This window comes from Ambystoma mexicanum, chromosome 1p (assembly GCF_040938575.1).
Source record: "Ambystoma mexicanum isolate Mex_15411 chromosome 1p, UKY_AmexF1_1, whole genome shotgun sequence".
Taxonomy (NCBI): domain Eukaryota; kingdom Metazoa; phylum Chordata; class Amphibia; order Caudata; family Ambystomatidae; genus Ambystoma; species Ambystoma mexicanum.
The window spans coordinates 1,005,308,133-1,005,334,274 of NC_090921.1; the positions used below are offsets into that span (position 1 = coordinate 1,005,308,133).

The window sequence follows — 26,142 nt, forward strand, 5'->3', positions numbered from 1 at the left end:
GTGCATTGCTGGCCTATCACTGCCTGATCGTGGTGATACTTTTTCAATCCTGTGGGTGTCCTGAAGGGACTGCACCATAGAAGTCTGCATCTTTTCTTCATAAGGTAACATTGGGTGTGAAGCCCTTGAGCCTAACGCCCTCTGGTCATCCAACCTTGGATATGGATGCTTTCCTGATTTTGGGGAAAAAAGTTTAACTTTTAAAAACTTTACTAAGCACCAGCACACTGCATCATTTTGACTTAGACTCACCTAAAGAAGATATAAACTGGAACTTTAGACTTTTGGGCAAAGGCCTCATATCAACTTAGGTTTGGACTTATAAGTGAGGGAGGCTGTTCTTGTGTGATGTCACATTGCATCTGACTACTAACCTATATTGCACTTTGAACTAATTCAGATGCAATTCTTCTAATGGTAAAATTGTATTTGTTATATATGGTTTTGATTGACAATACATACCTGTGATTTGTATATGCTTAGTATGTACCAAGGCCTAAAAAAGAACGATATACTGACTAACTTGAATTATTAAGTGTTGCTCTGTGTGGACTCATGGTAGCCCTAGACCACCCTCTCACTTTTCCTGAGACAAAGGTTTGACTGCTCACTCACCTACCTTGATTGGGGTTTGGCTAAGCTCTCGGTGTCTTCCCTGTTTACCATAAATAGGGTGGCCTCCCAAAATCCTCCTCCCAGGGGTTGATTTTGGAAATGGATCTTAACAAACACAGTTGGATATGTCGGCAGGATTAAAGTAACTGTTACATTAATGTCGCCCCATTAATATTCTAGTTTACATCTGTAAGCACAAGTGCTTCGACGGCTTTCATGAACTCTTTATCCCATGACCATTCAATTAAAAATGCTTAAATAATTCTTTAAAAGTGATTTATATTCACACGAGCTTGTGTACAGCAAATCAACTGCAGGAGATTGAATTGTGTCTTTGCATTTTTATTTTTCTAGAACGTTTCCAATATTACTCAGCCGTGAGGAAGATGAGGCCGGTGGTTAGTTGTGGAAACTAGCAGTCACCTTAAACTTCATTTTTGTGAATTTATGGTTAACATCATTTTCAAATGTAACACTATTTATGTTTTGTGAAAAACCAGAGGGTGTTTCACAGCCTAGTTCCTGGGGATCCCGTACTCTGATGGCCAGGGAAATGCCATTGCTTTTGGATCCCGATCCTGGGGGTGAAAAAGTGAGGGAGGATCACCTGGGTAGGGTGTCCTCTGGGATGGGGGGAGAAGCACCCAATGGTGATACATGGTATCCCCCTTTTTCCACAACTCATCTAACCCCTATCCCTGCTTATTTTATGGGAAACTACAACTCCCATAATTCCTTCGCACTTTACCTCCCCTGACTTGCATTGGCCCTGTACCTGTAATGAGGTCAGTCACGTAGCTCTAACAATGTACACATGCCACTTATTAACACTCCCTGTGAAGATAAAAGGTGGCACACACATGCACACTTTGAGCGAGGCTGGGTACGAGAAGGAACAGCTCTTCTGAGGCTGATGCGAACCAGGTTGTGGACGGTGCCAGGCCAACAGGCTGATCGACAATTGAGAGGATCAAGAGAAAACCAGGTAAGATTTCCATTCTTTCGGGAGGCTGTGAACATTCGAAGAGCAAAGCCGAGCGAGCGGGGGAAAGAAACCTTCAAGTTGCCTGAAAGCGGCCTGCGACCCTCCTGGGTAACCGGCACAGTTGGGGAGGAGCAGAAAAGGTGTTGGTAACTGGCTTCAGCTGCAAGAAAGAGATCCAATTGACATAGCCGGTGAGTTATCGAGGGAAACTAAAGTCCGGTTGATGTTAAAGTGAAAATGACTGTAATTGAAAGTTGAAGGTTGCGTGTGTGCCGATAAAACGCAGATGAAAAGAACAATTGTTGATAGACAAGGATACAAAGTAGCAGAGTTTTCCTGCGAGATGAAGTCGCACATTCGAAAGTCTCTGTGAAATGTTAAGAATTTTGAAAGGTTACATACAGAGATTGAACTCTGAAATATTGCAAGAAGGCAAAAGTAACATTTAAGAATTTTGGAAAAAGGCCAGAAGGCAAGTAAAAGAGAATAAGAACTACAAGTACCAGAAGGCGTTGGTGCTGCAGGAAAACATTGTGAATTTAATGATTGTTGAAACAGAGTTCGAAGTGGTCATACAGAGGTCTATGTACATTCCTTGCAGCCTTGAAAGTCTTTGACCGTGAAAAGATCCATGGGGAAAATAAATGTGGGGAAGGGAACCCCCACGAAGGACAAGACAGACTTGAGCCCGGCAGAGGGAAGCCTATGCAGAACTGTGAGACATTGAGAATCTATGAACTGAGTATTGATAGCAAGGCGGGCAAAGCCTAAGGAAGTGATTGAACTACCAGAAGTTGAAAGCCTCAGATTGAACTGTTGAATTGTACCAGTAAGCCAAAGTGGGTAAGACTGAAAGAACTGTGCCATTCACCCATCCTTTGTTTTTTTTAGAGACTCTCTAGACACGTGGGGTTGAACCTGGGCAAGGGAGTTGATATTGAAGCCATTCTGACATTTCCTTTTGAGACGCTAATTTCGTTTTTGTATTCCTCTAACACATTTGTTATTCTCTAGAATGAGGGCAAGGTTAGGTTTTCTTAGTATAGGCCTTTTTATTTTGACCAGACTGACTTGGACGTATTTGTTACTGTTTAATGGTCGAGATGACTCCCATTTTAGAGTTGGGGCCAGTTAGGAATTTTACCACCCCAATCAAAAGTGTAAATGAAGGTTTTTGAAACTTGTATTCGTTGTCTGTGTTGACTGCTCAATACCATGCCTTCCTCGCATTATGTATGCTAGTTGGCTTGTTGATAAATTAGAGGGTTTACAATTTGATGGTGGGCCTTTTTGCCGTTTGCTCTATGCATTATTATTTGAATTAATGAGTTACTGGCCTGTCTAGGCCTGTGTTGTCAATATATGCAGTTATATAGTTATTTGTGTGTTCATGTACAATATGAAATGATGCATTGGCACTTTGGGGTAGATTTAGGATTACCTGTTGTAAATATTCAGGTCTGTGTTTAAATGTGAAGACGCCATTTTTGTTTAGATAAATGCATTTTGAAGCTGTGAGAAGGTATTTGCTAATGTGTATTCTATGTATTTATACATGTAAATGTAGAGCTTTATCGTTTTAAAGAGAAATTATGTGCTATTGATGAATTAATAAAGGTATGTTTTTGATATTTTACCATTATTTGATGTCATTACAAGCTCATGCGAATGAAGCGGTGCACTGTAGGGATATAAGTGCTACACGTTTTGATAAATCCTGTGGAGTCCTCACAGAATCCCTGCTTAAAGTCTCCTCCCTGGTGGCCAGGGGAAGGCAGCCGCTTACTGATCCTAACCCTGGGGGTGGTATTGGCTGGGTGGATCAACTGGTAGGAGAAGGCCAACAAGGGAATAGGGTGACTCCGTTAGGACAGACGCAGTACTCATCTAAGGAGGGTAAGATTTCCATAATACCAGAATACCTAATGTGTTGTCAGAGTAAGGCTCCTCTTCCCCAAAACATCCAAAATGTTAGTGGTAAAAATCCTTTTGGTCAACAAGGGAATGGAACATGCAAGGATCAGAATATCATTCTCCAGCATGGGGTCTGTCATGGATTCACATGCTCATGAATATTTCCCGTCGTCAGGCTGGGAATCCTCGGTAAAGAAAAAATCAGTATCAGTTTCGTTTCGTCATACTGCCCCCAGCCAATGATTGCCCTCTCCCTAAGCCCCGCCTCTGGCAGCCATCCTCAGATTTTTACTGCACGCTCAAGTGTTGGGAGTCCTCGTGTTTAGCTCTCCAGCTTTTGCTGCGTTTTCGCGCTTTTTCAAGGAGAATTTCTCATTTTCGTTCAAATAGAGCCTCAAGCTCCACCGTCTCTACATCCGAGTAACAGGGATCTGTGTCGGATTTTTCTACGCCCCTCAAGGATGAAGATCTCGTCGAGTTACGCTTCTTGGAGGAGTCCAGAAGTTTCTGCGGCCTACCTCGAAGATGGCCCAGGAGAAAGGAAGCTCGACGCCCGGAAAGCTGTTCAGGGTTTGCCCTGGATGCCAGCTGCAGAATGTGTTCAAGGACGGCGAGCACTCGAAATGTCTCTACTGCCTTCATGAGGACAAAACGGACATGGAGAAGGACACTGCGTTTTGCAGGAACATGTCGGAACGGACCATCAGGGACCGACACCTTCGTCTCTCCAACTGGCTGGAAGGAAAGAGCCCGTCAGGTGAGAAGAAGTAGTAGTCGTCGGAGCGGTCTTGTAAGTCCTGTGAGGGCGCCCCGGCAACGGGGGCCCAACAGAAGGCAAAGCAGCACGAGTCCGCGGGCAACGGGAGCGCCGAACGGTCGGGCTCCTCGGCTGCCAGGCAGGGCGCACCCTCTCCAGCGCCATCAACCACGAGCCAATGCTCTGGCTCAGGGAAGAGGAAGGCCGAGAACCCGGCAAAGCTTCTGGAGAGGCCCCGGTCAAGCTTGAAGGATCCGACCGAGGGGGAGCGAGGCGGTGACCCTCCCCCCAAGGTGAAGGCCACAGGCCCACACAAGGTGGTAAAGGCCTTGATTCACTCAGCCAAGGCCTCTATCGAGGAAGTCGCGGCGGCCCTGGTGCAGCCTGTGGAGGCTACACCAGTGGAGGCGACCTCGGGGCCCAGAGTCTCCCTGCCTCCGCGGAGGGAAGCCTCTTTCAGACCCATGGAAAAGACCCCCGTGAAGTCCCCGGTGGAAAAAGAGGGGGGGCGGTGGCCATTTTGGACACAGACACAGCATCTGAGGAAGAGCTGGTAGAAGTCTTAGAGGGCCTCGACGAGGGCGTCGAAGAGGCCCGTCCCCACGGGAGGGATCCCGACGAAGGTGACGACGAGAGCGACGGCGGCACCGGCGAGGGTCCTAGTAACCAGTCGCTCCCGTCGCTTCCGGAGCCGCAGGATAACTCGGCGGTCATTTTGTTGGCGATACAATCCTTATGTTCGGAGATAAGGACGAGATTGCCCTTACCACTGACGGAGGATCCGGAACCAGGCTCGATGGAGGAGCCAGAGCCAGGCCCGACAGGAACCCCCCCCCCCCCCCCCGAACAAGAGAAGACGGATCCATCCAGTCCCGCCTTTTCAGCCTGTTAGGCAGAAACCTGTGCAGTTCCCTCTAGGACCACTGCAAAAGATTTAAGACTACAGGTGTTTGGCAGTAAACCCACTTGGTAGCAGTCTGTACCACACAGATTCACTTGGTAGCTGTGGCTGAGCAGTCAGACTTCCCTCAAGAAGTGTTAGGCAGTATACAGAGTATTCACAATAGGTCAAGTGCACACAATAGAACAAGTAAACGCTGACCAGGGCTTGGTGTAAAAGAGATATAATTATTTATTTAAAACGACATCTAGAAAAACACACAGGCACTAATAGTAAGCAATCCAAAAACACGGTCACTAAAAGATATACACTCCCTTAAAAGAATATTAGACAAGTCTTAAGTAAAGCCCCCACTTATTTTCAGACAGCAGTGAAAGCTTAACGTAGATGGCACTCTAATAATTTGTTCTAAAAAGGGAGAGAAAAGCAGAGAATAAATTGAACAGATCCCAACACTTTTTCACGAACACAATAAGAGAGAAAGGCAAAGTAACACCGTGAGTTTTAGAGTCAGTAGGCCGGATCCTCTTTAAGAGGATCGAAACGAAATGTGTCCAAGGTCACACGGTTGCAGTGCACAAAAGTCTTGTAATGGTTCAAAAAGGGTTGGACCAAAGAAAGGGAACCAGTTAGAGGATCAAGGCGGCCAGCCCAGTCCAGAGGGTTAAGGGGTTATTATTACCTTGTAGCAATCTTTAAGGTACCGTTTCCGCCAGGCATCCCGTTCTAAAGTGGTGAGAACACTCCAGCGGGAGCAGTTGTTCCTGGCAGCAGATGAAAGTCGGTGCTTTGTCCGGGGGAATAGAGGATCTCGTCGTGGAGGAAGACAGGAGTCCGTTGCACTGCCAGGGAAGAAACCAGCCGCGGAGTTTCTCAGGTCAAGGAGCGGTCCGTTGATTTGCGGTTCATTGTTGAGTGGCTATCCGGCTGCCGGGGTGCTTGGCACGGGCAGTTCGACCACAAACCGGTCTGGGGTGCGAAGAAAAGAAGGTAAACTGGTTGTGCCCACCAATCAGGGGAAGAAGCCTCTCCAGCCGGGAGATCTTCTCTGTCGTCGGGAAGTGGTGAGTCGGTTCTGCAGGGCTCCACCGGTGGTGTTGTCGTGGTAGGTCAGCTCAGCTTCTCCCTCGTCGGATTCTCGGGTCCTATGGCGACTTCTGAAGTTCCAGTCCCCAAAGCCCTGCTTTTATGCAGCATACCCCCATTCACTCAGCCTAGCTGTCAATCAAACATGCTAAGTGGTGAGCCGGCCGGCTCACCACTTGGGCCAATCACACAAGAGTGCGACTTGAGTTACCAATGTAACTCAGTCCAGGGTGCCGTAACCCCCCCCCCCCTTCCCCACACCCCCTGTGGTATCCAGACAGAGTGGCACCACTTTTGGAGGCTTTTGTGGAGAAGCCCGCCAAAAAGTGAAACAAAGGGCTCGACTTGGGTTGGAGTCACAGAAGAGAACACAAACGCCATTCTAGAATCGAGTCCTAGCAAAAAATACCAACCGGCAAATTAATAATTAAATAAACCGGCGGTATGTTCGAGGCTATGAGAATTAAATAATTAAAGTTGGTAGCCTCGAACAATGGGGAAAATCCCATAGGAAAATATTTGCGGTCAAATATAAAAAGTAGTTTCCACTGCCACCAGCCAAAACTCGATCAGTGGGGACGGAGACGTGCCCCCTCGACTAACAGACCCCGGGGCAATCGAATTGCCCCGACCAGTACGTCCACAATATGATGGTTTGTACTGGTTTCTGTTAATAATTTGGGACTAGTAAAGCCAATGGTGACTTTACATGCCCTGGGAGACAGTAGTCAGTCCCAGGGTATGGAGTCTATGGTGGTGTGTCACTATGACACCCCTGTGTTACTGCACGGAGGGTGCTGTGTAACACACATAGTAAAAACACATGAGACCCTATGGAGTAAAGGACCCCATAGCCCATACAACACATTAACAGTCAAAGGAACACCATAAATCATGTCCAAGAGTGGGAGAAAAAGAGTCTCACTCTTGGCAGGAGGAAAAAACAAACTCCAGAAATCCAGCAAAGCTGCTGGGGGACTCACTAGGTTAGGAAATTCAGCCTAAAGAGAGAATTCTCCCTAGCACAGCCCTCGCGGCCTACTCAACCTTTGCCCACGTCCCCCGCCCCCCCGTCCCTGGGGATGACACGGGAACGGACACGGCCACGACGGGTACCGACGATGACGGCAGTGACGATGGGACGGAGCTCCCATTGCCCCCAGCCCGGGCCTCCCCGCCCGACGAGATCAGATCTTTCCATGCAATGATCGCCAGGGCATCCAAGCTTTTTCAGCTCTGCCCCGAAGAGAAGGAAGGTTTCCTTTACCAATGGCACGAGGCTAAGAGGAAAACAGTCCTCGCGTGCCTCTGCTGGATGACATCTGGGACGAGGGTCTCACCCTTCTCAAGAACCCGTCTACGACGCCTGCCAAGAGGGATCGGTACGAGAAGAGGTACCGTGTCCCAGATGAGGCGGCCCCTTTGTGCCTTAGGACGCAACCGACCCCTGACTCGGTCGTCTCATCGGCGGCCAAGAAGAAAGCGGGGGGGGCATCGGCCTCAACGTCAACTTCCCCGCCGGACGACGAAGGAAAGAAACTGGACGAAATGGGACGAGTTATCTCGTTGGCGGCAACGACGATTAAGGCGGCCACGCCCTCGCGATCGTGGCCCGCTACGACAGGGAGTTATGGTACAAGATCGCCCCCCTGTTGGACTTCCTACCGGACGACAAGAGGACTGAGGCCCTGGAGATCTTGCAAGAAGGCGAAGTGGCATCGAACCACGACATTACAGTGGCAACGGGCATTGCCGACACCGGTTTCCGGCAGCTAGGCAACAGCATTTGCCTTAGACGACGAGGGTGGCTCGACGCGCCGTATTTCCACCAGGAGGTACAGGCCAACGTTTTGGACATGCCGTTTGACGGGGAAAATCTGTTCGGGAAAACAGTGGATGAGTCCCTCCAAGCCATCAAGGCGGACACGGAGACCGCTAAGGCCCTAGGCGTTCTCCGGCAACGAAGGCCGTCCTTTCGGAGCACCGGAGGCAAGCAGGGTGTCTCCAAGGGATTCCGCGCTGGCTCCTCTGCGTACCGCCAAGCGGCCCGCTCCTCGTCGCAGGAAGCCTATAGAGGACGAGGCAAGTCGGGTGGACCCCGCCGTCGGCGGCAAGGCGTCCTCCAAGCAAGATTGAACCGACAACGGTGTCTGGCCCCCACGGCGCACCCCGGTGGGAGGCCGGCTGGCGAAGTTCGTACATCTCCATCGACCGTTGGGTGCTGGACGCCCTGGCCCAGGGGCACGCCCTCGAATTTCAAAAAAATATTGCCCCCGCATTCCTCCCGTGGCCAGGAAGGAAAATCACGTCCCTCAACTGCTATTGGAGGTAAGGGCGATGCTCAAAAAAGGTGCCATCGAGCTCGTCCCGAAGAGGCTCCGGGGCTCCGGAGTATACTCAAGGTACTTCCTCGTGAAAAAGAAGACAGGAGGATGGCGCCCCATCCTGGACCTGCGACGACTGAACAAGTACATCAAGGCACAGAAGTTCCGGATGGTCACCCTCCAGCATGTGCTGGGACAGCTGGAGGAGGGCGATTTCCTGTCGTCGTTGGATTTGGAGGATGCGTACTTCCACATCCCCATTCTAAAAGGAAACCGAAAGTTCCTCAGGTTCGTGGTCCAAGGACGGCACTACCAGTTCAAGGCTTTCCCGTTCGGATTGAAGTCGGAACCCATGGTGTTCACCAAGTGCCTCGCAATGGTGGCGGCGCGGCTGCGTCTGCAGAGGATCCACATCTACCCCTACCCCTACCTGGACGACTGGCGCATCCGAGCAAGGACAAGGGAGCTCGCCGTAGATCACACAGCGAAGACCGTCCAGCTGCTCACGGACCTGGGATTCTTCATCAACTTTCCAAAATCCCACCTGGTCCCGTCGCAAGTCGCACTGTTTCTGGGAGCCAAGCTCGACACAGTGGCGCGTCTGGCAACGCCGTTGGAGGAAAGGACGAAGGCCATCCTGGGCAAGTTGCAGCGTCTGCTGGCCACGGACGTGGCCAGGGTGAGGTCCATCAAGTCCCTGCTCGGGATGATGTCCGCCTGCATATATCTTGTGCGCCTGTGCAGGCTTCGGATGCGCCCTCTGCAAGAGTTCCTCGACGCCTGCTGGATCCAAGCTACGGGCAGCTTCGAGGACAGGATCCCGCTCAACGAGACCTTCCGACGAGTGATCCATTGGTGGGGCACCCGCGCTCATCTGACGGTGGGCACAGACTTTCAGACTCAATCTCACCAGATAACGGTGACGACAGATGCCTCCCTGGAAGGGTGGGGAGCGCACACCGGAGGACTTCATGCGAGAGGCCTTTGGCTCCCGGAGGAGAAGCCGCTCCACATCAGCATCCTGGAGCTCCGTGCAGTGTTCTGGGCCCTCAAGTCCTTTCTCCCGTCCCTCAAGGGCAAGGAGGTGAGAATCTTCATCGACAACACCACCACAATGTTGTACATCCGGAAGCAGGAAGGAACCAGATCTCCAGCCCTCTCCAAGGAAGCCCAGGATCTGTGGCATTGGGCCGTTACCCAAGGGATGTTTCTGGTGCCCTTTCATCTGGCAGGGATAAAGAACACCATCGCCGACTCACTCAGCAGGGAGCTGCACTCGTGCTACGAGTGGGAACTATGTCAGGATCAAGTGGATTGACTCTTCCGACGATGGGGAAAACCGCAGATCGGCCTGTTCGCGACGGCGACAAACTCCAAGTGCCAGAGGTTCGCCAGCAGGTTTCCCCAGCCGAGGAGCATTGGCGATGCTTTCTCGTTCCCCTGGGACGGCCTGTTCCTATATGCATTCTCTCCGTTGCTGTTGCTGCTCCGACTCGTCAACCAGCTCAAGAGGTCCCGGTGCAGGATGATCCTCATCGCACCGGCGTGGCCGAGGCAGATCTGGTTCCAGGACCTTCTGGACTTGTCAGCGTCCCCATCAGTCAAGCTGCCGACGGACGCGGATCTTCTCTCCAGAGAAGGAGGTGCCATACTTCATCACGACCCGGAGTCGCTAAGCTTGCAGGCCTGGCTCCTGCAGCACTAGAGTTTGGAGGGTACGATATCCCGGCTGACTGCAGAGAGGTTCTTGCAAAGGCCAGGGCGTCTCAACTCTTAAGTGCTACGGACATAAGTGGAAGAGGTTCTCTGTCTGTTGTTGTGCACAGAAGATTAACCTTCTACGGATTACGGCCCCTCAAGTGCTGCCGTACCCTAGGGTGCTGGCCAAGGCTGGACTGGCTCACGCCTCCATCAAGATACATCTGGCTGCGATCTCCCGATACACCAGAACCACAGGACGGGCGTCCTTGTGGTCCCATCGCCTGGTGAAGGAATTTATGAAGGGACTGTTCCGATCGTTCCCGCCGGTGAAGGCCCCTGCCCCGGCGTGGGAGCTCAACGTGGTGCTGACCAGGCTCATAGGGGCTCCATTCGAGCCCCTGCAATCGGCACCGCTGAAGTTCCTGTCGTGGAAGACTGCGTTTCATGTGGCCGTCACCTCCGCACGATGAGTGGGAGAGATCCAGGCCCTATCCTGCAAGCCTCCATACTTGACTTTTCATGACACGAGAGTGGTGCTGAGGACGCACCCCTCCTTTATGCCCAAGATGCCGTTGAACTTCCACCTCAACGAGCCCTTGGTGTTGCCTGTTTTCTTCCCGTCGCCTTCATCGCCGGCCGAGAGGACTTTGCACTCGCTGGATGTGGCTAGAGCGCTGAAGTTCTACGTGGACCGCACAAAGAGTTTTCGGATGACATCACAGCTATTTGTGAACTTTGGACCTGTGAACCAAGGGAAGGCTCTCTCGAAGGCTTCCATTTCCAGATGGCTCTCTGGCTGCATCATGCACTGTCATCGGTTGGCAAACCGGCCGTTGCCTGGCCGTCCGAGAGCCCATTCGACCAGAGCTATCGCTGCTACCACAGCGTTCTTGTCTGGTGTGCCCCTGCTGGACATCTGCAGGGCTGCTACGTGGAGGTTGACGCACACCTTCACGAGATTCTACTGCGTCGACCAGGATTCCAGGGAGGAGTCCAGGGTCGGCCAAGCAGTGCTGCGCAACCTGTTCACCTAAGGTGAGTCTAGTGAGGAGGTAAGAATTGCTTAATGTTGAGTTGTTGATCTAATGCTTAATGTTGAGCCTTTGCCACCTCCCGTTGGTTGTGCATGTGTGTACTGCTATGTATTCTTATATTCATGAGCATGTGAATCCATGCCAGACCCCATGCTGGAGAAGGAACAAGTTACTTACCTGTAACTGTTGTTCTCCAGCATGGGTCTGGTATGGATTCACATGCAAACCCTCCCTCCTACCCCTCTGCGGCTCTTCACTTGGTCATACTGCCACTTTACGTGGTACCAAATCTGAGGATGGCTGCCAGAGGCGGGGCTTATGGAGAGGGCAGTCATTGGCTGGGGGCAGTATGACCCAGAGATCAGTGATTGGTTACTACTGAGAAAGCAGATCAGAAACGAAACTGATACTGATTTTTTTCTTTACCGAGGATTCCCGGCCTGACGACGGGGAATATTCATGAGCATGTGATTCCATGCCAGACCCATGCTGGAGAACAACAGTTACACGTAAGTAACCTGTTCCATACCATTACTTCTGATAAGTGTGATTTTTCATTTGGTTTAAGCTACAACATCAAGAACCAACACTTAATTCCTCTACAACCCTTTTCTAGAGGTATATTCTATAAACGGAGTAAGTTAGATGAGGTTAAAATTGAATCTTGTGATAAAAAGGAGAATAAAAATATTAGGGACTTCAAGCCCAATAATGTCATAGGTACTGGGACAAGGAAGAGGAGCTCAGAGGCACATAACTGCAGTATGCAGTCTGTTTCTGGCAATCTACACCTTTACAGGAATTCCGATTATTTAAATCCCTTCAGGTTCAGACCGAGAGAACCAGTAGCAGAAGTTGTCTGATACTGTGTATGCAGCAGAGGCAGAGAAAGGAAGACGCTAGGACCACTGCCGAAAGTCGGAGGAGTGAGGAAGCCTAAACTGCAGAGGTAATGCAGCGGGAAGCGCTGCTGTGACAGACTATCCCACAGAGGAGAGAAGCTCTCCAGATCTTGTCCTGCTCCGGTGACTGGCAAGCACTGGGGAACACGAGGAGTGATGCAGAGGCTCCGGTTGTGAAAGGCGCGGGTCACAGAAATACAACCGGAGCTGTCAAAAACAATGAACCCGAGGACTAAAGAAGAGGTCGCAGCAGCAGACTATGCGGAGGCGCAGTGAGTTGGCCTGTGATAGGTGACCCCGGAGCGCTCTGTAGTAAACCGCTTGCTAATTATGATCAGCGGGAGAAGTGCTTGTATTATGACCCAAGTAAAGAAGGGGCAATATTTAAGAAAGACTGTAACCAGCATTACCCAAATAAAGAGGGGACAATGGTGAATCAGGAGTATAACCACCATTGTCAAAGTCAAGGGAAGGCAATTTCTGATGCTTGTTAATCTGCTTAGAATCACATGCTGTGCATATGGTCCGACATCCAGTGGTAACCGCAGTGTATTGCATCTTGTCTTTCGGGGACCGAAAGGGGACATCGGCATAGGCGTGTCTGTAACACTATCCCTATCGTGACATGTGTAGTACCCAAAATCCCTGACACGCCAAGGTACCTCAGATTGTTTTTTCCACCCAGATAACTAGTCGCCCTATAGCGGAGCTCTTACTAGAGACATTGTTTATCTTACCGAATTGTCGGTTTATTCCCCGTTAAGTCACTTCTCCAATAAGAACATCTTCGACGAAGAGTACGGGGGAATCATCTACGGGTGTGGATTTCGGCGCCTAAGATCCGGAGGCCGGATTTTCCACGTGGTCGGGTCGGGCCCTATACAGTAGGGAGAGTGGGGTCGGGGGTGGCCATATTGTTTAGTATGTCTTTCCTCCTTTCCCCTCTTTTCCCTTTCGGTCTGGTCATCCTTCCCTTTTGCTATGGAAAGGACTCCTTTTAGATTCTGCCCTAAGTGTAGGGTCAGATATCCTTGGAAGGACGAACACTCCCCCTAGAGCACGACGAGAAGCGGTGTGCAGCGTGCAAACTCCTTCGGCCCAAGACCCTTAAGGAGCGCTGTGTAAAGCGGTGGGCTGCGTACAGCATGTCACACGTGGAGCCTCCCTCCCCCACCGCCACGCCAGCCGAAAGTGACGGGGGTACTTCGGATGACCAAAAGTCCAACGTGGATATTATAGACCTTGAGGTGGACACTTCTAGGTCTGCCATGCCGGTCCCCGATCTTTCCAGGCTCGACTCTGGTCTTGCTACAGGGGCTACACCCGGCGACAGGGGCGTACAAGCGCATCGCACTAAGCACACAACCCCTACTCCATTTTTGACGCCTTCATCGAAAAAGGCGAAAGCACCAACGGAGCTGCCGTAAACTTTGCCGGTTCTCTCAGGTCGTTCAGATCCAAAGCCTTCCCCGCATCCGCAGCAGCGTATTGCGACTGGGCAATCAAAACAAAGCAAGGCGGCTACTCCTAAATCTACACGCGTCGAAGTTCGGGAGCCCGACGCTTTGACGATTTCCAAGGCCTCAGTAGGCCTGAAAACTACGGCTAGGCCTCTACCCGGAAAACTGACCGCTAGGCCTCCTGGTGCCGCGGACGGTATTTCTACTGCCGACAAATCATCGGAGCCTTTGTCTCACGACGATTCGGTGACTATCCAAATTAGCATCGGAAGAATCGCAGCGGCGGTGGGCCATACTCCCGTTCCACCTAAAGTTATGGGCCAAGCCGCGGAAAAGATTTTGGCGGATTTGGTCCTCGATTCCGATGACACTTACGTAGATAGCCAAGAGCTCCTCTCCGACACCCTCAGAGGTTCCTTTCGACGCCACAATGCGGAGAACGTAGTTTCTCCTCGCGTAGGCTTGTCTGGGTCCTCTAAATGGACTACAGAAAAGTTTGAGGGTTGTATGGATCGGCTGGAGCAGATTATCAGTTCTTCTGATCATCCTTCCCCGAAAAGGGCTCGGGTAGACCCTAACCTCCAAATTCAAGAAGTTCTGTCTCAGGTTTTCCAACAAGAAGACGTGGTCCATATGGACACATATAGAGGCATCTATAATGAAGAAGAAGCTTCTTTTCTCAAACTATGAGGAAGATCAACACGATGCGACTGACAACTGGGAGGAAACCCAGCAGGAAGGTCAAGACCCTTGGACACAGCAAGATCAGGACACTGATATTTTGTGCCTAGACTCTCCTACGTCCACCCCAGCTCGGCAGGCCTCCCCTGTGGATGACCAAATGGCTTTCAACTCCATGTTGAAAAAAGCAGCTGAATACTTCAAAATGGCCACTTAAGAGGCGGTACCTGAGCAGGATTTTGTGGAGGACATCATTAAGGAAAAACCTCCGGCGAGTCAATCCATCCCCCTCCTTAACTCTGTTAAGAGACGGGTAGCTACATCTTTGGTCACACCTGCTCAGACATGGGCTGTGAACCCGAGAGTCTAAAAATTATTTCGGCCTTCTCCCTTCGACCCTCTGTATATCAAAGGGCACGCCATCCCGGACTCACTGGTAGTGACTACAACTCGAAAGAGGGCAGGGGTACCCCTTGCCACGGGAGAATCACCCCCACACAAGGAGTCTAAAAGGTTGTATGCCCTGGGCAAACGTGTCACATCAGCAGCTGCATACACCATTCGGGTTGCTAATAATACTATGCTATTAGCAAGCTATGCTGATGCCCAATGGAACTTGCTCCACAAAGGCCACCAGGAGGTTCCTGAACCCACCAGGACAAAGCTTCTCGCCATTGTTGCGGAGGGAAGACTTGTTAACCAGAATGTGGTGAAGAACACCCTGGACACTGTAGAAACAGCAGGCATGTCTCTTGCACAAGGGACTCTTCTGAAAAGACACGCATGGCTGCGTACATTGGGATTTAGACCTGAGACTCAGGCCTCCCTCATTAATAAACCCATTGAGGGACTAACTTCTTCGGGAAAGCAGTGGATGAAGTGTTGGCGACAGCCAAGAAGGAGCATGAGACTATAAGGTCTCTGCACCAAATTACACAGAAACCCTCCTCCCAGAGGGGTAATAACTCTCGGTGGTCCTTTCGAGGGCAAGCCCGTGCTTGTCAAAACAACTACGGCACAGGTAATTTCACCACAAATCAAACATCTGGAAGCAGAAACTCAGAAGAGAAGCCCTCCGTAGGGAAAGTGTTAAGGGGGAGAGGAACATAACCTGCATGGCCTGTGGCAAACAAATCAGTTGAACAAACAGTATCAATGGGTGTTGTATCCTTATAGAAGATGTTGTGAATCTCAGTGTTGTTGAATGACAAAGACTTTGTTGTTTGAAGTAAGCCTCACCATGGAATACTGGTAGTAGCGTTAGGAGTTTTATCCTGGCAGGCGAGTACACTAGGAAAGGGATTGTTATTGGACCAGGAAGAAGATATTGAAATACTGCATTGTGGTGAAAGGTTGTTGTGGAAAGAAAGTGGCAAGATCACTGAAATGTTTAATGAACTGTGGTAAAACCACTGTGACAAAACTGTTGTTGTTTGCAAAGAAGTGTGAAGTAGGTGTCTTTTCAAAGAAGAGGAGTTATCTTGAAATATTCACTGGAGAAGTGAAGACAAAGACTTTTTGGTTTGACAAACAAGAGCTTGTGGAAAACTTTATTCTTAAGCGTGATGAACCTTGTTTAGTCATCAGACAATCCAATTGCCAAGTGAAACCCTCCAGGAGGAAAGTAACTTTGTGTTTTAAACAAAACTTGGCAGGTATTGGGCGCCGCACAATGGCCTTGCTGAACATGTCCGCCACGTATCTTGATTCACATTCTCAGCCGGAAGCCGCCACCGTGGACTTGCTACAACTTCAGTCTGATCCGAGACCTGCAACAGCCGTAAATCAAGAGCCCCCATGGCCCCCTACACGCAAGTCTAGCCAGGCTCCAGTGACGCCAGCCACACTTGGTCCGTAGGTAAGCGCCCTGGTGCATCCGCCCCCACCGCACCACTCGGCTCCCCCAACGCACGCCTCAGACACCCCTAACAACTCCCCTACCATTCAGACACCTATGGCTCTGCCATTGCTACGCCCCCTCAGATCCTTATGAGGAACAGGTTCCCCAGTCTGTGTGCAGGGCTCACCCCAGCATCCCACACCACGCTCCTCAGCCATACCACCCTACGCAGATATGCCGACAATGCCTCACTCAACCTGAAACCTCCAGTTCTGCTTTTGCTACGCCTCTCAGATCCTTACGAGGAATAGGTTCCTCAGATTGCGCACACAGCCCATCCCGTGTGTGTCACACTGTTCCTCAAACACTCCACCCCACGCAGATACTCTGCCAATGTCCCACTCAACCGATAGCCTCTGGTTCTGCTATCGCTACGCCCCCTCCGATCCTTACGAGGAATAGGTTCCTCAGACTGCACACACAGCTCATCCCGCGCTTTCCTCATCACGCTCCTCAGCCAGCCATTGCACCCAACGCAAATGCGCACTCCCAACTGACCAACCCATAAGCCTTTCAATTTCGCCTTAATCAACCCAAGATCAGTCCCGGCTCACGCAGCAGAAATCCATGACCTCATAACTTCCAACAACCTCGACCTACTTGCCATTACTGAAACCTGGCTCCATCCTGCTGCATGCACAGCCCTCTTGTAACGCTCACCTGGTATCCACGGGGGGCGTCACTCAGCCTGTTCAGACCTCTTACGACCTCGAACCCGTCCCTGGAGGCTATTCGACTGGAGACTGGGCCTGAAACACAGGATTGGTAGAGTTTAACTCCCTATTGTCTCTGTGTGCTTGAACCCCTTCTTCCCTGGGGTCCAACCCTTTCCTTTGATCCACAGGTGACCTTGTTTTCTTGGATAGTGTGCTCTCCGTCCTGCCTTCAGCGCAGGGGCGCGTTGATTGATGCAGGCTCGTTGCTGCCTAGTTACTTCACCGGCAAGAGTCCGACAGGTAAGTATAATGAGTCTTTTGAACAGTTCTCTAACTTCGTTCCTTTCCTTCCTTAGATGATGGCCGGCGTCCGGGGATGACGGCATGCTGCTGAGATGAGTAGCGCTGAAGGTGAGTGAGAGCGTGATGCGCGATGCACCCCTTTCATATTTGCACTGAACTGAGGTCTTTTTCTGTGTCTTTTAGGTGATGCAACGTTTTCAGCGTGGATGCCAGTTATGAAGAACAAATGCGGTGGGTAATCGCGGTATGCAGCGCCTCTAGATGTTTCCACGCTAACCTGGAGTGTCTTTTCCCTCTTGCGGATGGATGAGAAGTTCCCCCAGAGTGGCTGGTATTCAGGTAAGCGTTTGAAGCTCGTACAGTATTTAAGAATAAGCGAAGATTTGCAGAATGCTTACTAATGCCTTTTTTTCTGTTCTTTTCCCTTTTCCTTAGGAAGCCGCGTGCCGGGATGGGAATGACACCGCCGAAGATGCTCGCAGAACAGAAGGAGCGATGACTGACGAGCAGAAGCGCCGCAATGTAAGGCTGTTCCTAACAGTGTTCTTGTTCTTGCAGGAGCTGAGCGCAGAAGAAAGATGCAGGCCTACTGGAGACCAATCCGAACACTGTGAGTGTCACGCTGCAGGTGCAGAAAACGCAAAGCATGTTTCTCAGCCTGGGTGTGGCTTAAATAATCTCTGGGTATCCCAGGTGCCTGTGGGCTGAACCACACCCACAAGACTAGACCGCACATGCAGTTCTGGGAACCGAAATATGTGGGGGCATCCATCTTGTCCCCATCAATGCATTACAAGTCCAATCCCCAATGTTATCCTGTGGGAGTGAGTGAGTCTGGTGCCACTAGCGCCAAGTCTGACTCCAAGTGGGTCTTTGGAGCGATGGAGAGGCCTTTGAGGGCCATGTAGGTGATCGTGGCCTGGCTCCAGCCTGACATCTTGGAGGGCTGGGGACATGAGGGGCAGTAATCATGACACCCCTCCATTGCCATTCCTCCGGGTTATGCCATCCTAAGATGTGACAGATCCTCTAAAACAGGAGGTGACATTGCTCTCATTTTCAAAAACACCCTCACCATCAGGGCCACTCACAACAACATCATCCCTAGTTGCGAATCCATACTCGCTAAACTCTCCATCTCGCCTACCAACTCCATCACCATCCTCCTTGTCTACCGCCTGCCCGGCACCAGCCTTGCCTTCGTGAATAACCTACTTCAAAGCATCATCTCCTCCATCAAGCCCAATTCAAAAATCGTAATCCTTGGGGACCTCAACCTAGGCCTCAACAATCTAGCAGACACTCTTTCCACCTGCATAGCCACTGCTCTCAACCAAGTTGGCTTCATGCAACAACCCCTTGAGCCTACCCAACGACCAAGGCTGCTCCCTTGACTGCATCAGCGACCTCAATTGCAACATCTCGAATCCGGTCACCCCTCCTTGTCCCTCCTCTGCCCGGCTCGCCTTGCAAAACATAAAGGTCTGGCCTGCTGCACAAAAAATCTCAACAACATTATCCTAGCCCTGCTACTTGATACCCTTGCTCCCCCCCACCTTCAGTGACAGAAACAGCAGCTCTGGTTGACATCTACAAGAAAACCATTGCTCAGGTAGTCTACACACTTGCCCCACTTAAACATCAGAACGCTAAACCCTCACTAAAAAGAAGCCTGGTTCACACAGGAGCTCCTCAAAGCCTGTGCCAAAAAAAGCATGCCTCAGAGCTAGCTTGGAGAAAAAAAACCACCCCTGCCTCCAAACCCTTCTTCGCCTCCCTCACCAAAGACTACAGAAGGGAAATCCACACTGCAAAATCTAGGACCTACAACTCCAGGATCAGTAATGCCAAATCCAACTCCCGGGAACTATTCACGATCCTCCAGGAGCTAGAGACTCCCTCCCCTCCCCAGATAGACCTGACGGTGGTTGGCGCAACAAAATCCAAGAAGCACTCACTGGAAAAGTCAACTCCCTCAAAGAAAAAATCCTCTCCAAACAACTTGCCATGCTAGCTAAACCACCACCACCACCACCACCCTCGGCGCCTTACCGGCCGACGTGTGCCACATTCAACTTCCACCTGGTCTCAGTTCCTGATGTCACCAAGATCATCAATAGTCTCAAACCATTGTGCTGCAAAGGTGACACCTGCCCAGCTCCGATCATCAAAGACTGTGCCAAGATATTTACTCCAATAATTGCGACCATCGTTAATGCCTCCATCTCCAACAACTCAGTGCCAACCTCCCTAAAAGAAGCGTGGGTCCTACCGGGGCTCAAGAAACCCTCCCTCGACCCCTCCATACCTACAAACTATCTCCACATTACTACGGTACCCTACCTCCTGAAGATCCTGGATCGCATAGCCTACATCCAAGTTAAACAATATCTCGAGGAGAACAATATCTTGGGTGTCCGCCAATCAGGAATCTACCCCAAGCAGGGAACGGAAACTGCCCTACTTGACCTGAAAATTCAGCTCCATACCATCAAGGACACTGGCAAACCTGCCCTCCTGATGATGTGTGACCTCTCTGCAGCATTCAACTTGGTAGACCACCAGACCCTCTGCTCTCAACTTGCCTCCACAGCCAACTTCTCTTCATTGTCCACCAACTGGATTAGGTCATTCCTAGCCGACAGATCTTTGAGTTTTCATCGATGACTTCTCTGGTGCTCCAACTTCTGTCACATGTGGAGTTCCCCAAGGTTCCTGCCTCTCCCCCACTCTCCACAACATTTATACGAAACCCCTCTTCGACCACCTTGACCTACTCGGCATATCTTACACAACCTACGCTGATGACGCGCAGCTACTCGGCCCCCTTTCTGGTTAATATGCTCAGGACTCAGCCACCATCAACTGTGTATGAAGTCGTACAAACCTGGATGGCATCTCACCTACTTCTCCTGAATGACTATAAAACCGAAATACTCATCAACAGCTCCCACTCCACGCTATGCAACATAGACCCCGCCTACAAGGAGTTTACCATCAACGGTAACCAAATCCCAAGTTCCTCGGCAGCCAAAACCCTTGGCGTTTACCTGGATTCAAACCTTGACCTTTCCCGGCAATTAAACTCCATCTCATCAGCAGCCTCCACCGCCAAACTGCTACATGCCAGTAAGCCTTTCGTCTCCACACCCCACCACCTCTCCCCGTTGCAAGAGCCATCAGAGGAGCCAAGCTCAACTATTGCAACGCTTTATTTACCGATACCTCAGAGTGCAACTTGAACAAACTACAAACAATTCAGAACAATGCCCTCCGAGCGGCCATAGGTCTCTCCAAATCTGACCGCATCTCAGAAGCCAGGACAAATGCACACTGGCTACCTATCCGAGAAAGGATCAAATTCAAAACGCTATCCTTAGTCCACAGATGTCTCTTCAACACAGCCCTGACATACCTCTCTCGCTGCGTGGAGAAATACTCCTCCGCTCGACCTCTTAGATCTGCAAACTCTCACTTCCTCAAGATCCCCAACGTCAGCCGCCAAACTCTCCCAACAGCCCTCAGAAAAGGACCGGTCTACTGGACCTTATGCAAAAACTTAGAGACCTGACTCTTCAACTAACACAGTTCCTCACAAGACCCCTCACTCATCCTAATGCATTTCCCCCTTTCTTCCCCATCCCCCTTCTTTTTTACCCACAATGTAACTAGCGCCTAGATACCCGAGGGTTTTGTGCGCTGTAATAAATGCAGAAATAAATAAATAAATTGGCTATTGAAAGGAACGTTGTGTTGGCCTTGAAGCAGAAGTGGAATATTGAAAAGAACTTTACTAATTGGAACCTTTGCTTGGGAAAATCCTGCTTAGAACTTGGTGAAGGGGATCTGACCCTGGTTACAAGGATACTTGGTTATGAAAGATGTGTTTGAATATAATTATTATTTTGTTGAATTTGAATAGCCATCTGAATACCTTTATGATTTTGTTAAATGTACACGTGTGAGGGATAAATACCTTTTTAGAGTGTTTTTCTTTGGTGTTAGTTTATAGGCAGGGAAATCCACTTTAGGTTAGGGAAAATGAAGCTTTAGCACACCCTTATAACATATACAATATAAATTAAATATTACTTTAGAAAAACTTTAGGTTCTCTTGTAAAAGAAATATACACTTAATCAACAAAAGATTAAGTAGATTGGCTCACAAAGTTTAGAGTATATTACACATAGACAGGGTACCGGTGATAATGTGCAGCATCCCCGCTCCACACACAATTCTCACTCAAACGGTTGCACTATTTTTTGGGATAAAAGTCAGCACGTCTTGCATGATAAAATGAATACCTTAATTATTTTATTTTTCAAAAAGTGCATTACAAAGGCATTTTGTCTTAGCCATTCTCTGCACGTTATAATTCAATTCTTAAATTCATCTGTTTACAACATGTATAAACACATTAATTAAAATAGATGAAAGGTAATTTTTATTTATTTTATTGTGCATTTGTTGGGCGCTTATACAGCACGTCAATTCTCTCCCAAAGCACCCAGAGAGCAACAGGGAGGCAACATGGGATTGAAACATTAAATACAGTGGAGGATAAAGACAAACCGACTATGTCTTGTGAGTATTCAGAACGTGCAAGTGCAGGGAGAAGAGGAGTGGGGGTAAGTGCTGGAGTGTCCGCGCTCGTGGGTAAACAGAAGATGTAAGTGCCTAGTGTATTAGGTGCTATGAGGCGTAGAGACCCATTAGGTAGGTGAGTGCAAGCGTACAGGATGAAGGCAGGTGGGTGCTGAGGCAAGTGCCTATATATATATTTACTGTAGCCATTACAAATATGACTAAATAGCCGACATATGTTTCATATTCTTTTATTTCTTTTAACAATTCATGATGGCAACAGCTTGGAAAATTGCATTTCATCATTTGCTTATTTATAGCCATGCACTCAACAATCTAATATGTTGCAGAGTTGTACTTTCTGAGCAAGAGGGGCTGAACAGTCACCGGTAAAGCTCTGTTTTGTACACTGTGTTAACAAGACATCAGTTTTTGTGTTTTCACTCTCATGCAGTGGAGTAACTTTGCTGAAAATGTTGGAGGGGGACTTGACATCTGAAGAAAAGATGCCCCAGCCAAATTAATGGGGACAAAATGGTGTGCCATGAAAGTTGGGGGGGACAAACATCCCTGTGCCCCCTGAAATTACGCCCATGCTCTCATGTAGTGTTTTGTCCCATTTCATATGGTGGAGCACAGCCCTCTCTGCATCTGAGACTACTGGCTCTCCTTTCTCCTGGTCAGAAAGCGAAAAAGTGTAAGAATCCTTTTTTTGTGGCACAGAGAATAACACTGTGAAAGTGGGCCAAGTGTGGCGGTTGGCATTTTATTTTTTCCAGTAGAGATATTGAAAAACAATGTTCAGTGGCCCTTGTTCTACAGTATTTGTATAGCTTACCAAACGCCAAGTAACTTACCAAAAATGTACATATTGTAATCTGGTAACTGCCCCATGACGCAAAGAGTAAATGCCTGCTGTAAGTTTGCTGTCTCGCTGAATATAATGTTCGGTGTTTTGGCTCTTGTTCGATTCACAGCCAGCATTGTTTTTTTTTTCCACAGAGCATCTAAAGAGCTTGGAGAAGTTGATGAACCACTGTCTACTGAGCCGCACCATGCAGGAACTGATTGGGTTGTATATCACCATGGAGGAGTACTTCATGAGAGAAACTGTAAACAAGGTAGAGTCTGTTATATTAGCCCCTGATTAGCGGGGCTCTGTCCTCAGAATAGAACCCATCCATGGGTATGCTATCACATTACTGAAACAATCTTCACGGTTGTGAGGGTGAAGTCTTAAACTGTACCTCTCTCAAGAAGCCCTGTACTTTTTGCTTTTCCGACTGATTTTTCAACCCTTCTGGATGTCACGTAGGCGGAGTCATAATACATTGTCACCTCCTTCTCAATGCTGTTTTCCAGTGCTAGTATTAGGGCCACTAGTTCTACTTCGTGTGCTGAATAATGGGATGGCAGTCGCGCACTTGCTACCACTTCACTTGTCCCGGCTTCCTTTAGTCTTACCACTGTAGTCCTAGTATGCCTGACCCCATCTGTCTAGTTAATTGACGACCTGTCAGTGTAGAGCACATCTCCCCCCTCAAGTGCATCCTCCTTTACCTTCCGAGTGCCACTGAACATCTATGTTTGCTGTATAGTCATGTGCATAGTCTTCTGTATGTAGGACGTGTGCTAGAAACATTGCTGGGTTGACAATCCTGCACCTCACTATCTTCAGGCCCACATTTGATAGTATCACCTCATATCCCCATGCCCCTTGTGAAGTCAGAGTGCTCTTGGCTTCTGCAGTATTGCAAAGAGGGCGTGCTCCATGTAAAGAGTGGTGGTGCGCCCCATGGTTATTGCTGCTGATTACTCCACTGCAAATGCGCAGCTGCCAAAGCTTGTTCGCACGGATGGTGTCTTCTCATTACTGAGTCCAGTTGCCCATTGTAGTAGGCTATTGGCTTGTGCCCCATGCTTGTGTTTTGTGTCAATACTGCCTTCATCACTACACCGTCAGTGTGAGAAAATAGAAAACATTCCTTTTTGTAGTCTGGGATCCCTAGCCGTGGGATCCCTAATCATGATTGGCTAGAGCTGACGTCCCCAGGCCTGGGATCCGCAAAGGTTCTCAGCTTGCGGTGTACCTCATCAAGCTAACAAGAATGACTGTGTCTGCATTGTAACTCGTGTGGTCCACCTTAGCTTATGAGAGTGCTTTCCAGATCGGTGCAACACTTGTTGCATACTTGTCGCTGACTGTCTAGCAGCCTGAGACCAGAGCGCCTTTCTTATGGCTGCTTGCTGTCCATTGTCAGCTTCGGCCGCATCACAAGTCGAGAGACCATGAATTTGAGCTGTGCAGCTCTGAATGTTTTTTTTGGCAGCATCCCCTGGAAGGGATGCCGTTGATGTTGCATACTCTCCAGCATCCTGCTGTTCCTGTTTCTCCGGGGGAGCTGCTTCATCAACAGTCCAGAGGCCACTCTGTCGGTAAGGAGGGGTTGGCAGGGGGCCTGCCTACATCCAAACACGGATGAGGTTGGGGTGGACTCCCGCCCCTCCCTCGAACCCATCTGTTGACCGGGCCATGGAGCTGGCCATCTCGCACCATACAAAGTTGAGACATTTCTTTTGTTGGTTTAGATTTTGACCAGTCTACAAAGCCAAAAGCTGGAAGAGACTGTGACAACATTGTGGGTGGGGGTCAAAAAATGAGCTACCACAAATTTTCACAAATGGGGATTAACCCTATGCTAGGCTTTCTTTCCCTTTCCCTCTATTTTTCTTTAATTTGTTTAATAAACCATCTTGTTCAGAGATGTCCTCTTGCCCATCCCTTATGTCTGACTTACCACAGCACGTTATGAAACACAACCTGCGCGAGAAAAGTAGGTGCTCGATTCCCAAATGAAGGCTTATTTTCAACATTTGTGACTCCACAGTCTTTCTGAGGAAGCCTTAGATGGGTTGGAATCACCCATAACTAAATTTGAAATGAGAGGTTAGTAGGGCTATCAGAGGATTTAGAACGGATAAATTCCCCTCACAGAGGTAGGCCCACAGTACAATTTTTCACAAGATTTCCACATTTTGGTCCCAAACTCAAGAACCTTTATAACAGGGAGGTGTAGTTGGGGGAGGGACTTGGTCGTTAAACTCCCCCCCCTTCATGTGCTATAAATGTAATTAACAGTATGACTGTCTTGCAATGCCTCCCAGTTCTTCTGGCCAGTGTTCTCTGAACTAGAACTTCCAGAAAGCACCTGGGAGCAATCAAGAAAGTCCAGACGGAAACCAGGGGAATGGAATCAAGAACTGAAGGAGAATTGACTGTAATTTGTCCAGCCACACAGTCGGGACACCCGACCTTCCAACCCCAGTAGGACCCCAGGCAAATGGGAGTGAAGAGAGTCACAGAAATCCTCCCCAAACCAAAATGATAACAAAACTCACCAGCACCTGGAGAAAGCTGCATGGAAAACTGGCAGCTTGCGAACCTAGCTTCTACCCTGCAAACAGAGAATAAAAAGGGAGTGGGGATAAGAGGGGGTTCGTAAGGCTTTTCACAGGTGTAACCAAGTTCCTGGAGAAAGAGACAAGCACAGATTGACCTATAGAGTCAAGTGAGCACTGGAACCAATGCAAGGTGAGGGGGATTATGATCAAGATCAGAACAGTATACAAGGGGAGGAATGGAAGGCAGATTGTGGTTTGCAGGGGAGAGGTCAGGAGGGGGACTGAGACACCAGGCAGAGGGTGAATAAAGGAGCAGAGGGCTAAAAAGTTAGAGGCAGTGTTGGAGTAGAGTACAGGTTAGGTATTCATTGTGAGAGAGAGAGAGAGAGAGAGAGAGTTACCTGTTGTATGTAATGTAGTGGGAGGGTATTGTGTGGGAGGTGAGCGAGAGAAAGATAGAGGTACAGAATAGCAGAGGGAGTGAGAGTGGTAAAGTGTAGCATACTTGTTTTCACCATGAGACAAATACAGCTGGTCAGAATGGTCATCTGGCAACCTTCTGTGCTCTGTGTGCGAGCCTGCTGCGTAGTATTGTCATGCTGGAAGAGTGCCGATGGAATATGGAATGCGGGTTAAAGAGCAACAACTGCTTGAGCCAACCTGACCAGCAGACGCTAACTCCCTCCTACTTCCCATAATCTTAATTATAGAAATAAATAACGTTATCTCTAATTACCTAATTTCTGCACTGTTATTTATTTCTATTTAATGCCTTCCATATACTACAAATTTGGGACGAGGACGTTTTGCCCTACCCACCTGTTCGGATGGTTGCTGAGTGCAGGATCAGGATCGACAGTGTTGTGTTATTGAGGCCGCTCCGCTCATGCTCGAGCGTTGTAGCGGCCCCTGGAATCTGCATACTCTCACAAGGTA

At 49.3% G+C, this 26,142-nt stretch overlaps 1 protein-coding gene across 1 annotated transcript in view; it reads left to right on the forward strand.

Moving 5' to 3' along the window:
• The window catches only part of COG4 (component of oligomeric golgi complex 4), a 984,804-nt gene that overhangs the window by 735,542 nt on the left and 223,120 nt on the right, over positions 1 to 26,142 (forward strand). Inside the window, exon 10 of the mRNA XM_069654962.1 lies at positions 22,807 to 22,925. Coding sequence (XP_069511063.1) covers positions 22,807 to 22,925 — 119 coding nt within the window. The remainder of the gene's footprint in view (positions 1 to 22,806; positions 22,926 to 26,142) is intronic.